At 34.8% G+C, this 23,963-nt stretch overlaps 2 protein-coding genes across 2 annotated transcripts in view; both read left to right on the forward strand.

The window, feature by feature from the left end:
• Positions 1 to 13,733, forward strand: part of TMEFF1 (transmembrane protein with EGF like and two follistatin like domains 1) — a 361,275-nt gene extending 347,542 nt beyond the window's left edge. Inside the window, exons 8-10 of the mRNA XM_053714586.1 lie at positions 1,124 to 1,247; positions 5,328 to 5,486; positions 12,258 to 13,733. Coding sequence (XP_053570561.1) covers positions 1,124 to 1,247; positions 5,328 to 5,486; positions 12,258 to 12,342 — 368 coding nt within the window. The 3' untranslated portion in view covers positions 12,343 to 13,733. The remainder of the gene's footprint in view (positions 1 to 1,123; positions 1,248 to 5,327; positions 5,487 to 12,257) is intronic.
• Positions 13,734 to 14,238: 505 nt separating this feature from the next.
• Positions 14,239 to 23,963, forward strand: part of CAVIN4 (caveolae associated protein 4) — a 43,044-nt gene continuing 33,319 nt past the window's right edge. The window contains exon 1 of the mRNA XM_053714587.1: positions 14,239 to 14,774. Within this exon, the coding sequence (XP_053570562.1) occupies positions 14,364 to 14,774 (411 nt within the window). The 5' untranslated portion in view covers positions 14,239 to 14,363. The remainder of the gene's footprint in view (positions 14,775 to 23,963) is intronic.

The following is a 23,963-nucleotide window of genomic DNA, read 5'->3' on the forward strand; positions in this document are numbered from 1 at the left end:
CCCAAGTACTGAACCAAAGATGGGCCGGCTTGTAAGCTTACATTCCTGCTTATTCAAATAAAGATACTAAGAGAATGAAGAAAAATTATAATAGTAGTAAATTAGAAAGTTGCTTAAAATAGCATTCGCTATCTGAATTATGAAAGAAAAAAATTTGGTTCAGCATCCCTTTAAAGGGACACTAATGTCAAAATTAGACCTTTATGATTCAGATAGAGCACATCATTTTAAACAACTTTCCAGTTCACTTACATTATCTAAATGTGCACAATTATTTTATATCCACATTTTTTTGTGATTGGCTGATGACTGTAACATGATACAGGGGGAAAGAAAATGGAACTAACTTTCAAATTTGTCAGAAAAAATAATCTACTACTCCTTTGAAATTCAGACTAAGTATGTTTGTATTGTGCATTTGTAGATTATGTAGTTTAACTTTATTTAATGGTCCTTTAACGTTATCAATTTCTACAATCAACGTTTAGCAAGTTACACATAACTCATTTAGCGGAGCTAACTAAGGTGGCCCAAAATAATATTTAATAAGTGTTACTTCCACTATCTTCTCATACTTTTCTTATTTACAATACCTGCTCTTTTCTAGTTGGTCCATTTGGCCCTGCAATTGGTAGCGATTTTGCTACACAGAGGACTAATGGATTCCAGGCTCCACGGGCATCGTGTTTGGTTTTCCCCTTATAAATATGGTACCACAATTTCTAAAATGTTGCTGTACAGAAAACCTGCTACCATATTTGCACATAGCTTGTAGTTTGCATATAATTAACCTCTTAACGACCAGCGCCGTACCCTGTACGTCGCTGGTCTTTAAGGGGGAAGGATGACTGACAGTCACAGAGAAGAAGTGGTCTATTTACGCCTTGCTACGAGTGCTGGGTCACATGGTCTGAAGGGAGGAGCTAAATAGTATTGCAAAGCAGCAGTTAGGAAGGTAGTATAAAGCATTTGAAGATATGAAAAAAAGGTCTGGTTAGCAAATGCAGGGGCTCTGCAAAAAACTCATGTAGTTTTATCATATGTTTAATGTTCTAAAAACATGTCATATTTTGGAATTACTATAACATATTTTGATGATGTGTTTTTAAATTATGTCTTAAAGATTCCAGTGATCAGAGAGAAGACGTCTACATGGGAAACTCAATACCTTGCACAGAAAATTACAATGGTTATTGTGTACATGGCAAATGTGAATTAAGTTATACAAATCAGAAGGCATCATGTCGGTAAGTGATAAAGCAGTTTAGTATGTACTAGTATAACTAACCCCAGACCCTATCCAGCTTTGCCTAGTAACTTTTAGATCTCTATAGAAATGAAAGTGTAAAAATCACTACAACAATCCAACTTTATTGTGTTAGATTCCATGGCATATTCACTAGAAACAAAGCATTATTTAGATGTATTTTTTACTGTGTTGAATAATCTAGTGCAAACTGACTGAAGTTCTTTATTGAGGAATCTCTAGGTGTTATAAGAACTCTGTTTGTTTTGCTTTCCCTCATGTGCCATTTCTGTCTAGCTATTCGCTATGCTTGGAAGCCCAGGTTAAGTTTCATGGTTGTCTGACTTTGATCTCTGTACCAGGCAGTATGGTGTTTAATAGGTATAATCTGATGTGACAGGTTCTTTTGATAGAATCACAGCTCACATTTCTCCACAGAACTTGAATAATCCGGGAGGAAAATATTGTTTCCAGTTAATTTTTTATCTATACAGATATTTTTTTTTATTTAGTATTAGACGAAGAAGATATATTAGTGTATATGCATAATACATCATTTTGTGTTTGGTGCAATTAAAGATTTAAATTTAAGTTACATAAAAAATACAGAAAATTAGAAAACGTGCTTAAAGTGATACTAAACCCAATTTTTTTTTCTTTCATGATTCAGATTTTTTTCTTCTTCATGATTCAGATAGAGCATGCAATTTTAATCAACTTTCTAATTTACTCCTAGTATTCATTTTTCTTCGTTCTCTTGCTATCTTTATTTGAAAAAACAGGAATCTAAGCTAAAGAGCCGGCCCATTTTTCATTCAGTACCTTGGATAGCGCTTGCTGATTGGTGGTTACATTTAGCCACCAATCAGCAAGCGCAACCCAGGTGCTGAATCAAAAAAGGGCCGGCTCATAAGCTTACATTCTTGATTTTCAAATAAAGATAGAAACAGAACAAAGAAAAAAAAAATAATAGGAGTAAATTAAAAAGTTGCTTAAAATTGCATGCTCTATCTGAATTATGAATGAAAAAATGTGGATTTAGTATCCCTTTAATATAAAAAAACCTTTGAAAGCGCTGCTTGAAAACATTGCTTGATTAAAGTGAACCTGCTTGAAAATATGTTGTGCTTCTATTTAATAAGATTTTTAGTATCTTAATGCAATGGGCGTCACTATGGTGTATTCTAGACCAGTGTTTTTCAACCAGTGTGCCGTGGCACACTAGTGTGCCGTGAGAGATCCTCAGGTGTGCCACGGCAGACTGACAACAGTGTGACATATTTTTTAAACTTTGCTTGTTTTTTACTCCCAGTGCAGGGGTAGTTTGTAGGAGGCATGGCATAACAGCACAATACATACAGTATGTGTGTGTTTGTGTGTATGTGTATATATATATGCTGTATTAGGCTACAATGTGTGATTTTTTTAAAATTTGGGATGGTTGTGTGCCACAGGATTTATTAATGTAAAAAAGTGTGCCACAGCCAAAAAAAGGTTAAAAATCACTGTTCTAGACTTCCTTTACCTAATCTTCTCTGCTGAGGCCAGGTGGGGCAGATATAAATGAGTCTCTAGAGCAGGCGTGGGCAATTACCGGCCCTCCAGATGATATGGACTACATCTCCCATGATGCTTTGCCGGCATTATGGCTGAAAGATAATTATGGGAGATGTAGTCCATAACATCTGGAGGGCCGATATTGGCCCACCCCTGCTCTAGAGTGTGCAAACAATAGCTTTGTTGAATTTAGCAGTTAAAGGAATATGAAACCCAAAAATGTATTTTCTTTGGTGATTCATACAGTTTTAAAAAAGTTTCCAATTTTTATTATCAAATTTGCTATGTTGGAAAGATAACTAGGTAGCTGTATGGAGCATTGCATGGAAGGAAACAGTGCTGCCATCTAGTGTTCTTGCAAAAGTATAACTTTCTTGCAAAACTACTGCCATACAGTGATTCAGACACATGCATGTTCCAGATTTTACATACCTGCTTTTCAAGAAAAGATGCCAAAATTGATAATAGAAGTAAATTAGAAATTTGTTTAAAATTGTGTGCTCTATCTGAATCATCAAAGAAAAAAATACACTTCCACTTCTAACAGAAAAAGTAAGGCTCTCAATATTCGGAATTAAATGACAGGAAATGGAACAAACGAAGTAATGAAAGCATATTGCAACGCGTTTTACTAGATTGGCTCATCATGATATTGGCATTGCTGTTAAAGATGTCTTTGTTACAATATGCAACATGTCCTATTATTGTTCTTGCGTTATCTCACAAACTTATCTAAAATCTATCACTGTCTAAAAGTGACATTTTAATATTAGTCCAAAAATAAAAAGTATTTGATTTTCTGCAATGCCTGCATGGCATAGTGTTGCTGATGCACAAGGTGTTAACTCTTTTTTTCCTGAAATGGCCATTTTGATTAAGATATACAGTACAGTAAACACAATAAATGGCCACAGCTTCTAAATAAACATACAGTCACTAGAAAGCACTGATAAATAATTCAAAGCAGCTTATTTCCAACAGAACCTGCCCTTGAAAAAAACATGAGCTTGGCTTTAATTTGACTCTAATACGTTTGAACTCAAGATATTGTCTCTGTGAGTATGTAATCAAATTATGCCTTTAGATTATAGCATTTAAAGGGACATTAAAGGGACATTATACACTCATTTTTTATTTGCATAAATGTTTTGTAGATGATCTATTTATATAGCCCATAAAGTGTTTTTTTTTTTTTTAAATGTATAGTTTTGCTTATTTTTAAATACCATTGCTCTGATTTTTAGACTCCTAACCAAGCCCCAAAGTTTTATGAGAATACTGTCAACTACCTTCTTTAGCTTGCTCCTGTTTGTGTAAAGGGTCTTTTCATATGCAAAAGAAGGGGGAGGGGGGGAGTGTCTTATTTGCCACTTGCAGTGGGCTTTCCAGCTGCCTTTTCAACAGAGCTAAACTGACAGCTTCTATGTAAGTTTTTAAACAGTTTTATACTGGATTTTTATATCAGTATCTGTGCATCTTATTCTTTATAGTAGTGTCTATTACATGCAGTTATATGAAAATGAGTGTATACTGTCCCTTTAAAGACAATGTATATTGTATAGTGATTATACTATGACAAAAATATATAACAAAATAACAATTTATCCATTACAAACTACAATTTAACTGTAGAAGTATTATGAAAAACTTGTGAATGTCAATTATCTTAAAACAAAAAGAAGTGAATTGGTAACTCCACCTAAAATAATTGAGCAAATACAGAAGAATCAGCATTAAATAAAGTGTATTTATCAGAATTGTTTCTAGAGCACTCGTTTTGGTTTCAAAACTAAGATTGTTTTCATATAACATTAATATGATCAAATGCTCCTCCTGTGTATTAGGAATATGTTCTTGTCTGTGATATTGACAACACGGGTGGGGGGGGCAAGAAAAACACAATAGCGTGGTACTGGTAGAAATTTTCTATTGCTCATGATAACGAATTGTAATTCCCTTACTTAAAAAATAAAATAAAAAATCATATAATCCTTATCCCACACACACAGATATGAGCAGTTAGAGGTCACTGAAGCGGGCTCTCACTTAGTGACATATGAATACATCCTATGTCACCTGATACAATTTACAATGGCGTCTGCAAAGTTAATTTTATGGCACTTTCACTGCTTAAGGAGAATAATATGACTAAATAATTCTTTGTAACTGATTTTTCCCTCACAAAAATGTAGAATGAATGAAAGCAATAGATGTTCTTTCCTTTTAAAGCACATCTTTTTATATTGCATGTAACAGATGTTGTTGGATGTCTCCTAAAAAGTAAACAAATAGAGGATATTTTATGTATTACGAATGGCTTCTATAACTGAGAATATTATTAAATGTGAATCCTCTTGTAAATGGTTCTTGTAAAACACAGCTTGTGTAGGAAAATTAAATTCTGTAGGTAAAATTGGTATTTTAATTTTTTGTGATTGCTTTTCATTTTTAGGTTAAAAAAAGAATGTCACAGTTTAGTACAAATTCTCACAGCACAAAATAAGACTGTCTTTTTATTTTACAGGTGCGACTCAGGGTATACCGGTCAGTACTGCGACAAAACAGACTTCAACATTCTTTACGTAGTACCAAGCAGACAAAAGTTAACACATGTCCTTATTGCCGCCATTATTGGAGCTGTACAAATTGCCATCATAGTTGCCATTGTAATGTGCATAACAAGGTTTGTTAACACGTTTTTTTAATAATATCTTATTTTAACGTTTATATTTCCGTAGGGCCTAAAGTAGATATGTGCATTCGTTTGTTTGTTTTTTGTTCTGTAAGCTTCAAATATTCTTCTGAAAGTGCAACACACTGAGATCTGGATTTGCACTTTCACTAGAATATTTGTGCTTCCGAAAAGAGACAAATGCGGCTTGAGGCAGACTACTTCCGTATTCGTTAAGTAACGAGAAAAAGAAATGCACATATTTTTATAGTAATGTTTATTACTAGATGTGTGCAGCACTGAATACTGAATAAGACGAATCATTCAAAAAGAACATTCTGAACGATTTTCAGAATTTTTGTGTGGGCACAATTCGGTATTCGTTTCATTCAAGAATAACAATAAGAATACTGATGTAAATGTTCCTTTGGGGCAAGTGAAAAAGTGTCACTAGCAGGCTTATACAGTGAGTGCAGAATTATTAGGCAAATGAGTATTTTGACCACATCATCCTCTTTATGCATGTTGTCTTACTCCAAGCTGTATAGGCTCGAAAGCCTACTACCAATTAAGCATATTAGGTGATGTGCATCTCTGTAATGAGAAGGGGTGTGGTCTAATGACATCAACACCCTATATCAGGTGTGCATAATTATTAGGCAACTTCCTTTCCTTTGGCAAAATGGGTCAAAAGAAGGACTTGACAGGCTCAGAAAAGTCAAAAATAGTGAGATATCTTGTAGAGGGATGCAGCACTCTCAAAATTGCAAAGCTTCTGAAGCGTGATCATCGAACAATCAAGCGTTTCATTCAAAATAGTCAACAGGGTCGCAAGAAGCGTGTGGAAAAACCAAAGCGCAAAATAACTGCCCATGAACTGAGAAAAGTCAAGCGTGCAGCTGCCAAGATGCCACTTGCCACCAGTTTGGCCATATTTCAGAGCTGCAACATCACTGCAGTGCCCAAAAGCACAAGGTGTGCAATACTCAGAGACATGGCCAAGGTAAGAAAGGCTGAAAGACGACCACCACTGAACAAGACACACAAGCTGAAACGTCAAGACTGGGCCAAGAAATATCTCAAGACTGATTTTTCTAAGGTTTTATGGACTGATGAAATGAGAGTGAGTCTTGATGGGCCAGATGGATGGGCCCGTGGCTGGATTGGTAAAGGGCAGAGAGCTCCAGTCCGACTCAGACGCCAGCAAGGTGGAGGTGGAGTACTGGTTTGGGCTGGTATCATCAAAGATGAGCTTGTGGGGCCTTTTCGGGTTGTGGATGGAGTCAAGCTCAGCTCCCAGTCCTACTGCCAGTTTCTGGAAGACACCTTCTTCAAGCAGTGGTACAGGAAGAAGTCTGCATCCTTCAAGAAAAACATGATTTTCATGCAGGACAATGCTCCATCACACGCGTCCAAGTACTCCACAGCGTGGCTGGCAAGAAAGGGTATAAAAGAAGAAAATCTAATGACATGGCCTCCTTGTTCACCTGATCTGAACCCCATTGAGAACCTGTGGTCCATCATCAAATGTGAGATTTACAAGGAGGGAAAACAGTACACCTTTCTGAACAGTGTCTGGGAGGCTGTGGTTGCTGCTGCACGTAATGTTGATGGTGAACAGATCAAAACACTGACAGAATCCATGGATGGCAGGCTTTTGAGTGTCCTTGCAAAGAAAGGTGGCTATATTGGTCACTGATTTGTTTTTGTTTTGTTTTTGAATGTCAGAAATGTATATTTGTGAATGTTGAGATGTTATATTGGTTTGACTGGTAAAAATAAATAATTGAAATGGGTATATATTTGTTTTTTGTTAAGTTGCCTAATAATTATGCACAGTAATAGTCACCTGCACACACAGATATCCTCCTAAAATAGCTATAACTAAAAGCAAACTAAAAACTACTTCCAAAACTATTCAGCTTTGATATTAATGAGTTTTTTGGGTTCATTGAGAACATGGTTGTTGTTTAATAATAAAATTAATCCTCAAAAATACAACTTGCCTAATAATTCTGCACTCCCTGTACTTACCTATAGTGCTCTGAGGGAGCCGCGCTAATACTGACCCTTCTTCTCAGAGCATAGGAAGCTTAGGGCAAGATTTGTCATGAGGCGAAAGCTCTGATTGGTTGCAGGCTTGTTCATTTGAGCCTGCAACTGATATTTATGAAGCAGTGGCTTAAACCACTGCTTTATAAACCCTCATGCCAATTCGGAGTCGGCGGATTAAAATCACTCTAGAATTTTTCCACCAGGTGATTAACAAGCCCTAAAATGGGATGTATATAATCCCATTTTTAGCACTTCTATACGTTTTTCAGGTTTAGGATTGCCTGATTTTTAATGTGTAGCATGATCTAATATTCTCAGCGCAAGTTTTTTCTGATTTAGTCCATCACACTATTGATTAACAAGCCCTACTCTCATGCATAAGATGGTTGCGTGAGATTAGGGGGCGGACATGAACAAGCGTTTGCCAATGCAATGATAAAAATGGGGAACAAATGCTCTCCACATGTTTTGGCATGCAAATATCTTATGTAGCTTTTAAAGGGACACTCAGGTTATATTAAATTTTCATGATTCAGATAGAGAATGTAATTTTAAACAACTTTCCAATTTACTTCCATTAAAAAAAATGTGCACAGTCTTTTATATTTACACTTTTTTGAGTCACCAGCTCCTACTGAGCATGTGCAAGAACTCAGACTATACGTATATGCATTTGTGATTGGCTGATTGCTATCACATGGTACAGGGGGAGATGAAATAGACATAACTTTGAAATGTGTTAGAAAAAAAATCTACTACTCATTTGAAATTCAGAGTAAATGCTATTGTATTGTCTTGTTATCTTGCATTTGTTGATTATGCAAATCTACTTTGTTTACTGGTCCTTAAAGTATTGAAGGTTAACATTCAAACATTACACTAAAATCATGATTTCCATTAACTTAAAGGACCACTCAATGCAGTAAAATTACATAATTAACATGTAGATAAAAAAAGACAATGCAATAGCACATACTCCGAATTTCAAATAAGTAGTAGTTTTGTTTTCTGACAAATTTATTTTTTCTCCCATTTTCTGGCCCCCTGTATCATGTGACAGACATCAGCCAATTACAAACTAGTATACGTATACCCTGTGAGCTTGTTGTTTCCCAGAAAGTGTGAATGTAAAAAGTTTATTTTGACTTAAAATGTCCCTTTAAAGGGACATTAAAGAGCTGGGTACAACTACAGTATTAGGGTTAATACTCACCATACCACTGTTTTTCCTCCTGTACCTGCAGCTGTCTTCCCAGCAGTTATCTTTTTTTAACCCACTGTAGCTGCCGAATGGTGAAGCTCTGCCTTTTCATACTTAATGCCGCCATCTTGGAACATCTTGCAGAAGCAGTGCACATTCACAGATAAGTGATGTTGCCAGCTTTTTGATGGCTGTACCTTGCACTTCAGCTTAGCTTTCCCAATAGAAAGTGTAAGCTTTACATTTTTGCATTTTTTTTTAAAACCCAGTTTAAAAGTTACATAAGAAATATGAATAACGCCTCAGGCATGACACAGTTGTGAAAAACTCAGCAATGTCATTGAAGAGTGAATGTGCACCAATCAGTTACAGAATACTTAAGCTACAATATGGCAGTGTCCTTTGTGAAGATGCAGAGATTTATTAACCGGCACCCGTAAGGAGTTAAACAAAGAGAACAACGCTTTAGAGAGCTGTTAGCACAGGAGGAAAAACAATAGCATGGCAAGTAGTAGCCATTGTATTGTAGATGTACCCAGAAGTTAAGGACTATTAAATACAATATAATTCCATAATAAACAAATACATAATAAAAAGACAATACAATAGAACTTAGTCTGAATTTCAAATAAGTAGCAGTTTTTTTCTGACACATTTCAAAGTAAGTTTAATTTGTTTCCCCTTGTATCATGTGACAGCCATCAGCCAATCACAAAATGCTTGTACATATATACTGGGAATTCTTGCACATGCTCAGTAGGAGCGGGTCCCTTAGAAAAAGTGCATGTAAAAAGATTGTGCACATTTTGAGAATAGAAGTGAATTGGAAAGTTGTTTACAATTGCACGCTCTATCTGAATCCTGAAAGTTAAATTTTGACTTTAGTGGTCCTTTAAATGTTCTTTTTAAAGTCTGACAATTATCATTTGAATGTTGATATATGAATATTTAAACTAATTTGATAATTTAATTTTATATTTAATATTTGAAATATATTTTTTTTTTAAAATCAGCAAATGCTGATTGCTCCATAAACGGTGTAGTATAAACCACCCTGGAATAATCCCATGGGATATTTATACCTCCTGCTCTCACACATGCAATGATAAATAAGGAACAGAAAGAGGCGCCACATGTGCGAATCAATAGTACAATGTGTGGTACATACAGAAGGAATGCACACAGGGTACTCACATTCAGAAAAGGCATTCAGTCATGCCCATAGGAGCAGGCTGGATTTCTACAGCAGTCCAGCTAGCTGAGCACCATCCAAATGATTCCCCACAGTGCAAGGCCACAGCAGCTCAGGAGCAGAGGCAGGTAACCAGATGGAAGGTATAGACCATATAGGTAGCATAAGCTCAGAGAATAACACTAAGCATTGAAAGTTAAAAACATCAAAGTGATTTTATTTAAAAACACAGTTTAAAAACAGCTCATGCTTGATATAGTATAATCTCTAGCAATAGATGTGGAGAAACCATACAACGCATTTCTCGGTGATAACCATTTCATTAGGCATGTTACAAACAAAGTAATCTGCCCTTAAATAGGGCTACGCTACCATCAGGTGTAATAATCCCTCACCTTCCAAACACATTCATTATCCAATAGGGACCCTTCGTTTCCACACACCCACATTGTTAAACCTTTAAGTTCAATACATATACATAAATAGTGAAGAGCTTTAATATAATACCTCTTACCTTTAAAATATCTTAAAGTTATAAACATATTGTAAAGTGCCAACAAATACAATCTACACTATTTTGCTTACCGATACAAAAGTGAATCATAATGTATACCTGGATTTTGGGAATAATTATTGGCCATAAGTGTCCCTACTCATAATATCAAAAACCGCATTAAGAATGCTAGACTAGTGTACGTAACTTAATGTTATAAATAAGATAAGATGGCTGGGATACCCCCAATATTTAATCAGGGGCTTAATCCCTGGGCTTGATTGGTCTAACAGATACTGACTAGAGAGACGTCATCATAGACTGCCTACTTCTGAATGTAATTGGTCCTGCAAGGCAATGACGATAATGACGTATTTACACCTGATGTAATTACACCTGATGGTAGCGTAGCCTATTCACCCCCTACATCAAGTTTACCACCTTTTGGATATCGTTGAAGCTTGGAACTGGAGCTTTAAGTATTTAGCTCACTAACTTTGTTATCTATTCTAGTACATTTTATCTCATTTTATGGGATAATGGGACTTTAAGAATACCATTCCAACATAGTTTTTAAAGTCTTATCTGTACTTTTAATGTGCACATTCCTTCTGTTTATTCATTATAATATTCACATATGTACTTATATTGTCCTGACCGCCTCCTAGAGGATTTATATATTCATATATTTATATGTTTCTATATATTACCCTGTTGCTTTATTGATAAATAAGGGTAGCACAATACTAGCCGCAATCAGGGACGTATAGCTTAATTAATTCTGGACCTATTCAACCACATATTGATAAATGGAGCTTTATAAAACTATGTAATGCAATTCAATTGGTTAGTTATAGTTTTGTTAAAAAGAAAAACTGTGTAATGTACTTTCATTATTTATTTTGCCACTTTTTCTGTAATTTAATTCTGAAAAATTTGGGTGGTTTCCCACTGCCCCTCCCCTACAAGAGGCTGCAGTCAATCCTGCAGAACCCAGAAAATTAATTTTACAAATGTCATGAATTGTTGTTAATGGTTAAGTTAAAAAAAAAAAAAGCTACATGTAAACAAATTAAGCACTCATCATTAAAGGGACATTAAACCCGGTTTTTCATGATTCAGATAGTGCATACAATTTTAAAAAGTTTATTATTTACTTCAGTTATCAAATTGACTTTGTTCTTTTGGTATCCTTTGTTGAAAAGCAGGTTGGCAAATTCGGGATAGTACATGTGCCTACAGCACTATACTGCTGCAGTTTTGCAAGAATGTTATACATTTGCAGGAACACTAGATGGCAGCAGTGTTTCCTATCATGTAGCTACATACCTAGGACCTAGGTATGCTCTTCAATAAAGGATACCATGAGAATGAGGTAAATGTGATAATAGAAGTAAATCGGAAACATTTTTTTTATAAATTTCATGCTCTGTCTGAATCTTGAAAGAAACAATTTGGGCTTCATGTCGCTTTTAACACTGAACAAAATACCCAGCAGGTTTCATTTTCATTTTAGCCAAATATCTCTTGCTTCTATGAAGGTCTGTAAAAATCCTTGTGGGAACCTACATGAAAACGTTGTGGTATCTTTCTATTTCAAATGGCTGCTACTAAGATATGGCTGTATATATCTTAGAAAGCAAAGCACAAGCTGTGTGGGAGTTTTGATTGTAATTTTTTTTATTTATGTATTTAGTTTTTGCGATGCTGTGCTCAGCTTCTGAATTATATATACCTTTACATTAATATATATATATAGTTTAATGTTCCTTCTTGTTTAGGATTTTGCCTTAATGTTTAATAGTTTATACTAACATTTATTTATTTATTATTATTGTTTAGAAAATGTCCAAAGAACAACAGAGGACGTCGACAGAAGCAAAACCTCGGCCATTTTACATCAGACGCATCATCACGAATGGTGTAGCCTCAATGTTTTGTTTTTTTTCCCTTGTTTATTTTTTATACTTACATTGACCATGTGATGTACATTTTTATTATATCTTTTTTTAAAGAATGGAAATATTTATTTCAGAGGCCTTATTTTTGGACATTTTATAGTTTAGCCTTGTTGCTTATCTGTTGTACATGCAAATCATCAGGTCTGACAGCAATGGACTGATACAGATTTCATTTTATTTTATTTTTACTTCCATTTTCTGTATTTGCTTTCGCATGGTTGTGAAATAGGCACATTCTTTACTGTTAAAACATCCCGAATTGACGAACGCATTTGAGATGCTGCCACCAAATTTGGGTTTAAGTTGTTAACTGAGGGCAATTCAAAGATTTCCGTTTTTGTATGTAAAATAAGCATGGAACCCGTAGAATTATACTGCTAAGCTTTTTTTTTCCAGCAAAAGACAAACACTGTAGACTGAAAGGTTAACTGGAATCAGCTTAGCACTATGGCTCAACCTCAGCGTTCTACAAAATGGTGGCCAGAGTCATCACTGCATCCCCGCAACTGGTTGCTCCTATGGAACACAGGCTAAGGCCCTCCTCTTGTAGATAGTGAACAAAGTTAAAAGCAAACAAAAGAAAAAAAGAAAAACCTTGCAAACAAGGCATGAGCTAAAGGTTAAAAAAATGTTTACAGTTTACTTTTTTCTAACCAGACTTCGTAGAAGACACTGTGTTTAAATAGATATTTCAATGTTTTATAGGACTTAGTTACTGATGGGTTTTTTTAAGATACTGGCTATCGCATGATATGTGAATTGTATACTGTGAGTAGTGGTGAAATGTTATATATCCTATCTGGTTAAACCCTGTGACTTTTGACCCAGGTGACCTGTTTATCAAGGCTGAGGTGGGGCAGTATGTGCTTATTTTGCGGTGTCTAAAGCTATCTGTTCTTTTTCAGTTGATTGTAAGGACGTTTAATTTTTTATTTAACATTTAGAAAAATAGAAAAAATAGAGAATTTGACCCCCAAATTTGACACCACTCAAACAGGTGCTACTGAAATGTATCCTGCACTTCTGCCACGTTCACCTCATGATAAATATGTCAACTTTTAAAAAATGTAACATTCGGTAAATCTGGAAAAAGTTTCCTTAGCTCTGAAGTGAATTGTAAATCTCTCTCATAAAAAAATCTTTTGTTACATTTAGATAAATGTTAAATTATGTAAATTTAAAATTTGGAACACCTAAAAATAATATTGTTGTTTTGGACACCATTACCAAAATAAAAAAGCTGCTTTCATAACAAATGAGATTTTTTTTAAAGGAATTATTTGTCATTTTGTTTAGAACATTCCTGACTGTCTATGGCATTTGTGTTTACAAACTTTAATAAAAGTGTCACAACCTATTTGTATTCTGCTATAAGATATTTTCAAAATTAAATGGTGAAAATATAATTTTGTAGTATCAGTGAATATGAAAAAACTACTTATGCACGTCACAAGGCTTGTTTCTCAACATATAGCTGTAATATGCTGTATATTTTTCAATAGAGAAAAATGTCATGTTCTTGTAAATCTTTATATACATCTAGATATTATGTGTCAAATTTTGAATATAAATTGCACACACACACACACACACACGTGTGTGTGTTTATACACATTTGTGATTTAGGCACAGCAATATATTTTTTGGTATTTTTTAATGTTGTTATTAGCAACCCATTCATTCATAGTGTTTCATCAAATGTATTGAATAGCTCAAGACCGTACCAGAGTATTTTCTTTCATAGATTTATTAGTCAGAGCATTGCTAATTTTAGTGGTTTGGTATTTCTAAAGGCATGCTGACGACTGTGTGTGAATGATGAGTAGTTATAAATGTCTTCCTAACCCTCGGTGGGTGGAGCATCCCATCATATTTTGAAGGACTACAGAGGCAGCTGTCCCTCCTTGCACCGATGCCAGAATTGTTAGTGCCCTGAAAAGTTATCAGAGTGTTTAGCTGCCGCAGAGCAGAGGTTTAAGCAGGCAAAATGGATCAACATGAAACATCTTCAGACATAGATCAAATTAACCTCAACCGCCTATCTGTTGTCTCAGAAGATGAAGTAGACCATGACTCTGCTTTGACTATAGTTACTGTACTTGATAAAGTGGCCACCATTGTAGACACAGTTCAGGCCAGCCAGAAGAGAATAGAGGAAAGTCACAGAGAGATGGAAAATGCTATCAAAACCATTCAGATTGACCTCCTCAAACTTGCTCAGGCACACAGCAACACCAGCTACACTGTTAACAAACTTCTTGAGAAGACTCGGAAAGTAAGCAACAACGTGAAAGATGTGAAGTCTAGGGTAGATAAGCAAAGTGATCAAGTCCAAAAGGTGGAGTCCAAGCAAGAGGAAATGCTAAGAAAAAATAAATTCAGAGTTGTTATATTCCAGGTGAGAGTGTTTTTCAGTCATAATTAACAATTAACTCTTTCTTTTTCTGGTGAAATATATCACACACCTACAGAAATTGTTTTTATGTTGCAAAAGAAAGTCTACAAGACAATACAAAGCAGGGAATTAACACCAATACAAATTATTCTGAAACATGTTTAATGAAGTTATATAAAATGATATAAAATAGCATTTAGAAAAACTGCCTACTTTGTAAATTAAGTGTAGAATAAATGTTGAAAATGCTGTGTTGGTACTGGAAAAAAAGGCACGTTTGTTAAATCAGATAATTCATTTTGGAGGCTCTACATTTTGTTCATCTACTAGATTCCACACTTTCAAAAACCCCAATGATTTGTTTGCCTGGAGCTATAAAGCTTTCTTAATTATGCAAGTGTTTACTTTTTCTGTCTAAATGGCAATGCACTAATTATGCTGTCTTAAGTGTACTATTCCAATTAGTGTTGCTGATGAATTTTCTACCTTAGCTCAGAAAAAAATAAAGATCATGTTTAGTGCATTATCTCAAATCATTCAGTAGTTTTTTTTGTTTTATTTGTAAGCTAAAAGTGCAACTTCCATTTCAGTAATGGCATTGCAGGGATCATACATACACTCTATAATTAGAATAGGTGGATTTTTAGTCAGGGAGTGAAATATAAACTGCTGGTCAGCATGTTCTATTTGTTGACTCTGTGCATGGTAACACGAGGATAAAAACTGTACATCTATTGCTGATTGTATTGTGGGAGTAGCGCATTCTATTTACCACAGGTGTAGGCTATGTAATCGTTATTGCTTTTGTAAAGGTAATTATTTATTACACGCAGAGGATATGATTTACTAAAAACATATAGGGTATGTTTATATTAGCTGTGTCATTTATTATTATATTGCTGTAGTATAGTGTTATACTGAAGATAGAATGCAAATTAAAGACATTTTATTTATTCTCTAAGAAAAGACTGTTAATAGGATTATATTTTAAAATGAGATATGGTAAAGTTATATTACCAAGTGGTTAGTATAAATGGAAATACTATTGTAAAAAAATTAAATGATCGGTTTTTAAACAAATTCACTTTGCATATGTATATCAATCCATCAAGGTACATAGTCACAGGTGCCCTCCCGATGCACCTTTATTCAGCTCCATATGATGAAACAACCAGAGATTGGAGCATATGCACGTATGCTTGCTTATCTGCTCACTAGCTGTATCTTCATCTGTAACTGCACAAGAGCACAACGTTGATTGTAGTTAACCATTTTACAGAGGCTAAACATATATTAAAAGAAAGGTTAGTCTAAAAATAAAATGCTCTTACAAAACAGGGCACTTTATTTTTACACTAGACCGTCCATTTGAATTCAGCCCAAACGTCTGAATGTAGGCTAATCACTTTATATAACTTTATGTTCAATTCTAGTAAAGTCCTAGCTTAAAGGAACATGGAACCCAATTTTATTCTTTCATTGTACAGATAGAACATGAGATTTTAAATAACTTTACAATGCACTTACACTCTTTGCAATCACATTCTATTCCTCTAGTACTCCCTACCATTTGCAAATGCACATATTTTGGGCTCAATACTAATCTGTCTGTATGCAACCAATATACAGTATATTTCACCAAGTGTGTGCTAGCTCACTGGACCAACTTGACGGTCCTTCCAGAGCTACGTTCTGCATATACTCACCGGACCTACGTTACCCAGATATTCAAAATATCATGTCCCATATACCACTTATTCCTCCGGGCCCACCGATATCAGGTAAGGTAAGGCGTCTTAATACTCTGCCATCACCACCAAGGCTGGTCTCCGCTCACTGATCCAACCACTTCAGCATAACTACTTTACTACTTTACAGGCTCCAATGTATATCCCAAGTTAGCAACTTTGTAGGTGGTGGTGCTGGATAAAATCTACTGTTCTTTTTCTGTATATATATATATATATATATATATATATATATATTTCTGCATATATAGTCATATGTAAGTTTTTGTACTTTTGTTGCCTAATAAATGATTTATCTGAGGTTTACACATACATAATATGTTTCCTAGATAAATGGAATTTTTAACTGGTCTTTGAGTTTTGTATTGTGAGCCCATATTTGAAAAAGTTTGACACCCATGTTTTGGTGAATAGTATCAATTTGCACATTTTGCTGTAGTTTTCTTAGGTCTGTATAATTCAAGTCATTATTGTTCACTATCAGTATATAGTGTATAATACATTCCCATTATAATCCCAATACAACAATTATTATGAAATTAGTTTTAGTTTTTCAATTACTAATTGACACTCGCTACAAAAGTTAAACATTATAACTAGATCAATTAAGAAATAAATTTAATTATTTTTTTAAATTTTAAATGGTAGTATATGTGAAATGAATAGCCAGAGATACAGCCAAAACTACTGAAAGAGATTTGTTTGGAGATTCTGCAGGGAGATAGTAGTAAGTGTAAGGATGAGCTGCAAGAAAATCCAATTCATTCCTATATTAGTTCTTGAGATATAAAAGTTTAAATTGCATATAATTTTATTTAAAATATTATTTTAACCTGTGCCTTGAATATTTTCTTAGCAGATTGTTGTAATTGAATATCATGATTTGAGAAATTGATTTTGCTTATTTTTTTAACATAAATGACTTTTGCAGACTAAGATTATAGGAGAAGGGAGAAAACTACGTAATTACATATATTTCTATTATCTAATTTGCTTTGTTCTCTTGGCATTCTTTGTTTAAAAGCATATCTAGGTAGGCTCAATAGCACAATGTGCTACTGGGAGCTAGCTGGGGATTGGTGGCTACACTCATAAACCTCTTGTCATCGCCTGACCCAATGTGTTTAGCTAGCTCCCACCAGCACATTGCTGCTCCTTCAATAAAGGGTACATAGAAAAAAATTCAAATTTGCTAATGAAAGTAAACAGGAGAGTTGTTTGTTCTAACTGGGACACACAGGTAGGGTAGCTATATATATATATATATATATATATATATATATATATATATATCTACTTGTCCCACCTATAAAACAAATTGTGGCACACACAGGTAGGGTAGCTATATATATATATATATATATATATATATATATATCTACTTGTCCCACCTATAAAACAAATTGTGGCACACACAGGTAGGGTAGCTATATATATATATATATATATATATATATATATCTACTTGTCCCACCTATAAAACAAATTGTGGGACGCACAGGTAGAAATATATTTGCCATGAGGAGCGAAACGTTTTCTTCTTACCCCATCAGTAGTGTGATCCCTTGCTGCTTTGGGAATGGCACTACAAAGTACACAGGTGTATCTGCTAGTAGTTGAATGTACTTGAGCAGCTTGTGCAACTGGTGGTGTTATGTAAGGTTATCAGATCTGTGTGGGGGTTGCAATTACCAGCCCACAGACCCACATAACAACAGGCTTGAAAATGCTTGTATAGGTGAGTACTTAGTGAACAAGACAGTGATTAGGTACCTGCAGGTAGGTAAGGCCTGTGGCAGAGGGTGAAGAGGACCAGTGATGCAGATATTAGGATAAGAGCTGGAGTGAGTTACCATTGAGGACAACCATTGTTCATAGCATAGATTTTGATGACAGATAATAACTATAGGCCCAATAAGTCTGCCCATATTTCCTATAAATTACAAGCTTATTTAGTTCATATGAAAGCCTTATGCTTATCGCAGGCATTCTTGAAGTCTTTTAAAGACGGTGTTTGTCTTTACCACATCTAATGGAAGATGCATTTCCATTAACTAATCACCATTTATGTAAAGAGATTGTTTCAGCAAATTATCCTTGGACCTGCTACAATTTGAGATTATGACCCTTTGTTCTGGCATTTCTCTTTTCTGAAAAATGTGTTCATTTTTAGCATTATTAGGCCTTTTAATATACTTGAAAGTTTATATCATATTGCCTTTCTATCTTTTCTCCGTTAAGCTATAAATATTTAAGTCAATGAGTATTTATTTATAAGTTTTATGTACCATTTAGTAGCCCACCTTTGAGCAGATTTTAGCTTATTTATATCCTTCTGGAGTTATGGCAACCAGAACTGTACACAATACTCAAAAAGAGGCCTAGTGATATTATTTTCATGTCTTGTTCCTTTTTTTGTAACTGTCAGGAAAGTGCCATTGTTTGTAATTAACAGTTGGATTTTATCCCTAAATACAAAGTTTTGCACTTTGCAAAGTTGAATTCTAGATCCCTGTCATTTCTCCTTTACTCCTTTTTTTATATCCTCTAGAGCAGTGTTTCTCAACACGGCCCTCAAGTACCCCCAACAGGCCAGGTTTTCATTATAGCTGAACTAGAGTAAAGGTGAAATAATCATCTGATCAGTAACCATAGTTACTAACTTGCTCTCATTTATCAGTTGATTATTTCACCTGTGCACTGGTTCAGCTATAATGAACATCTGGCCTGTTGGGGGTACTTGAGGATCGCGGTTTAGAAGCACAGCTCTAGAGCATCAACTCTATTAGAAATGTTTGTAGCATCTGCAAACACATATACCTTCCTCAGCAGCCCTTTGCTGATATTAATAAACATGTTAAAGAAAACAGGCCTCAGAACTGACCTCTCTGAGGAACACCACCAGCAACTGCCTGTTCTGCTAAATGGAATCCATGTTTTTAAGATTCTCAGTCTTCTATCATTTAGCCATGCTTCTACCAACTTCACAATTTTTGAGTCTAGACCAAAGCATTAATGTTTATGAATTGGATTGTTGTGTGGGACTGTGCCAAATATTTTGCTGAAATCTAGACAGGCTATATATCTATTTTTCCACCCTAGTCTTATACATAGTCAAATAAGTCAATTACATTAGGTTGGTATGATCTTGTTGAAGTAAAACCATGCTGTTTTTGGTTCTCTAACTTGTCTTAATGAAAGTATTAATGATTTCCATTAAAATTGTTTCCATTCATTTCTATACTATTGAAGTTAAACTGACAGGCTTGTAGTTACCAACATAATTTTATAAGGCCACTTCCCATAATTTTAATTAGGACATTTTAGGTACAGCTTTGACAGTTAAACAGCATGTCTTCCAGTTTTAGATCCCTATAGTGCCAATAGCTAATGTGTCATTTGGGAATAGATTCAATTTTGAATTGAAGTTTATACATCTGATTATCATCATTATAATATTCACGCATATAAAAATGTAGCAGATAAACCGTCCTTTACACACATCTATGATTGTGGTTCATGTATTGTAGATAATATAGTAGGCATTATTGTTATTGATGACAGCTGAAAATGATTTCCATAAATTACACCTTTCTATTATGCACATAATAAAATCTGGTTATTTCGGTTTTTTATTCCACTAGCAAAAAACCCCAGAAACAATAGAAGTGATTTAAATATTTTAAAAGTATTTAAAATAAAAAATATTTGATGGTGATGATGAGGGAAAGGCAGATAACTATCTTTGATGTAAACTCACAGAGATTAGGGTCTTCTCTTGGGCAGGGCCTACAGTTTGATAGACCACATGTTAGCTGTAAACTTAGCAACTGATAGTAAGAACACACATTCAATAGAGATTTTTGTGTTATGATCAATTTCTAAGTTTACAACTGGCATGTAAGGAGTGTACATGATTATTCAGAAAAATTAAAGGGACTCTAAACCCAAATTTTTTCTTTTGTGATTCAGGTACAGCAAGCAATTTTAAGCAACTTTCTAATTTACTCCTATTATTATTACTCCTATATATATATTTCTTTATTCTCTTGCTATCTTTATTTGAAAAAGAAGGCATCTAAGCTTGTTTTGGGGTTCAGAACTCTGGACAGCACTTATTTATTGGTGGATGAATTTATCCACCAATCAGCAAGAGTAACCCAGGTTGTTCACCAAAAATGGGCATCTAAACTTACATTATTGTATTTCAAATAAAGATACAAAGAGAATGAAGAAAAATTGATAATAGGAGTAAATTAGAAAGTTGCTTAAAATTGCATGCTCTATCTGAATCACAAAATAAAAAATTTGGGTTCAGTGTCCCTTTAAGGTATTTTTATGCAAACTTTATTTTATTTTCTTTAAAGGGATAGAAATGTCAATACTGAAATGTGGATATGTTTATTTCATTTTTAAATAGAAACTTTTTTTGTAATATACTTTCGTAAGCAAAAATCTTTCTAGTAAAAGTATTTATGGTTTTCCAGCAACATACACACATATGCTGTGAAGGCATAGTGTTTGAATACTAGCGCAAGGGCACTCACAGGATATGTGCGTATGCCGCAGAAAAACAGTAATAACTAAAACTAGAAGCATTTTAGTTAATGGAAGTATATTGAAAAATGCTTCTATTTAAAATTGAAATGCACCCATGTACATTTCAGTTTTGATCTTTCTATCCCTTTAATTAAACATTTCAAGAAATGATTAAATTACTTTTAAAATAATAATTATAATAATAAATAAATAAATAAATAAATAAATAATAGAAAAAGTACAACACATAGTGCACTAAAAGCTGGCAACATTGTTTTCATCTACAGAAATAGACCATGTCACCGGAATTAGAACTTCCAAACCCAATTAGAATTCAGAATCCTTGGCATGAATGGCAGCAATATCTTGTGTTCTCAAATTCACACAGGCTAGACAAGTTTTCTTTTTCCTGCTGGTTCTTACTGTGCTGGCAGTAATGTAATCTACTGTAGTAGCTCCTACGTACGCATTACCACATGGAGTTCACAGATGATGCAAAGAATAGAAGAGTTTACAATGACATTATTTAAATTTGAGCCTTCATTTTTTATAGAAAATAAATTACATTAAAACCATAAGTGGATTTACTTATTTATAAAACAAGCTGTATGGTGAAGTAACCTTTTTTTTTTTTCTTAACAATTTTAAGCTAGAGGAAGTGAATGGTTTATATTGAAATTGACTTAATTTACTTAACACAAAATGTAATAACAACTGGCCTTAAGTCATTGCATTGCAATTTATTCCAAAACTATACTACAGATAAAGTATCATTAATTATAGAAGTAGATATGCAGATATGTCAATTATTTTCAAATGATTTGCTACATTGATATTTTTTTTCTAGTAATTATGCTTGTCTGAAGAAAAGTTAATGCAAATAAAAGGGACAGTCTACTTGAAAATTGTTATTTAAAAAGATAGATAATCCCTTTATTACCCATTTCCCTGTTTTTGCACAACCAACACTGTTATATTAATATACATTTTACCTATGTGATTTTCTTGTATCTAAACCTCTGCAGGCTGCCCCCTTATCTCAGTTCTTATGACAGACTTGCATTTTAGCCAATCAGTGCTGACTCATAAATAACTCCATGGGAGGGAGCACAGTGTTATCTATTTGGCACACATGATCTAGCACTATCTAGCTGTGAAAAACTGTCAAAATGCACTGAGATAAGAGGCATCCTTTAAGGGCTTTGAAATTAGCATATGAACCTTCCTAGGTTTAGCTTTCAACGTAAATGACAAAGTTGTTTAAAATTGCTGAATCATGAAAGGGTAATTTGGACTTGGCTGTCCCTTTATTAGCATACCAGAGCCACAAACTTAAATATCTGCACTTTTTCAGATGCTAATACATTAGAAAGGATATGAATAAGTCAACTGCAGAGAAGATGAATCCTCTTCTAGGTAAAAGTACTGGAATTCATTCAAGTGGGATAATTAATAAATGGAAATAGGTAAAATAGTATTTATAGAACACAACCAAGTGTTCTGCTATAATGCCATAAGCAGCTGATTGCATGGTTTAGGCACAATACAAGCTTAGCGAAGTGATGGTGGAGAGCAAGAAAAAAATAATGTAAAGACACCTGAAACACAAATGTTTCTTCTATGATTTAAACAATTTTCCAAGTTAAATCTAATATAAAATGTTCTCCATTCTCTTTATATCCTTTTTTGAATGCACTACTGGGACCTAGCTGAATACATTGTGTGAGCCAATGACAAGAGGCATATATGTGGAGCCACCAATCAACAGCTGGCTCCTAGTAATGCATTGTTGCTCCTGAGCCTAGAAAGCAAATTAGATAATAGAAGTTAGTTGAAATTAGTTTAAAACTGCATGCTCTAATTTTGAATTTACTGTCTCTTAAGGGGAACATTCTTGCTTTTGGACTTTTGGTTGTATACCTGTCACAATTCCTACTAGAATTTATAAAAGTCTGCAATATATTCAAAATCATTGCAGTAATATAATGCCACCAGCCACCAAATGTGCAAGTGGGCAGTATAGATAATAATTTGCATACTGTACCCTACAGACTCTTACTAGAGTGAGATTCTTTTGTCAGGGGCTTGGTGCAGTCAGTGCAGAGGCACTAGAGCGCACGTGCTAGGGGCAGGGCCGTCTTTAACACAGGGCAAAAGGGGCAGCTGCCCAGGGCCCAGTCTCTGTTGAGGGGCCCAAGAGTCCTAAAAAAAAAAAAAAAAAATTTTTTTTTTTATGATTCATACCCGACTGCTGATGTAAATGGGGAACACACACATTCAGTCCTAATACTTTCACAGTCAAAAGTACTCTGCTTATATTTTTTTTTTTTTTTAAAAACTGTGCCAGACCGTGCCATTCTCATGTGCCAGACCGTACCAGTGTCATGTGACATGCCAAGCTATTGCCATGTGCTGCTTTAGATGTGCACTGTGCAGCACTGAATGCAAAGCCCTAATTCGGCATCCAGCCATTCCCACTGCATCAGAAAAGGTCCTACTGGGGTTACCACTGTTACCAGGTAACTGCTCTGGTTGTGGGGATTGTTTCTGGGTAGGGCTGACTGTAGGCACATGCAGCAGAAAGCTGGAGTGGCAGGCACATGAGGATTTGAGCATCTGTGCAGCTGCATACACTGCTCTCTTCAGTCTTGAGGTTGTGTGACTCATCTCACACTGTATCCATGCAGCCTTGGACAGACAGCATCCAGTCTGCTGGTCCCCTTAGCCCTGCTCTTTCTGCTGTGGCCCTAAGAACAAATAACTGAAGTTTGTTAGGGGAACAGTGCTTTTTAGAAAGGTGTCAGTGGGAAGAATAAGTGAGTGCACACACACCCCTCCCCATGCAGCATTGTCTAGTGCAGGGTGAGAGGGAACTTGTTCCTAGCAAAGAAGTGACATGTGCTTC

Source organism: Bombina bombina, chromosome 5, assembly GCF_027579735.1.
Source record: "Bombina bombina isolate aBomBom1 chromosome 5, aBomBom1.pri, whole genome shotgun sequence".
Classification (NCBI taxonomy): domain Eukaryota; kingdom Metazoa; phylum Chordata; class Amphibia; order Anura; family Bombinatoridae; genus Bombina; species Bombina bombina.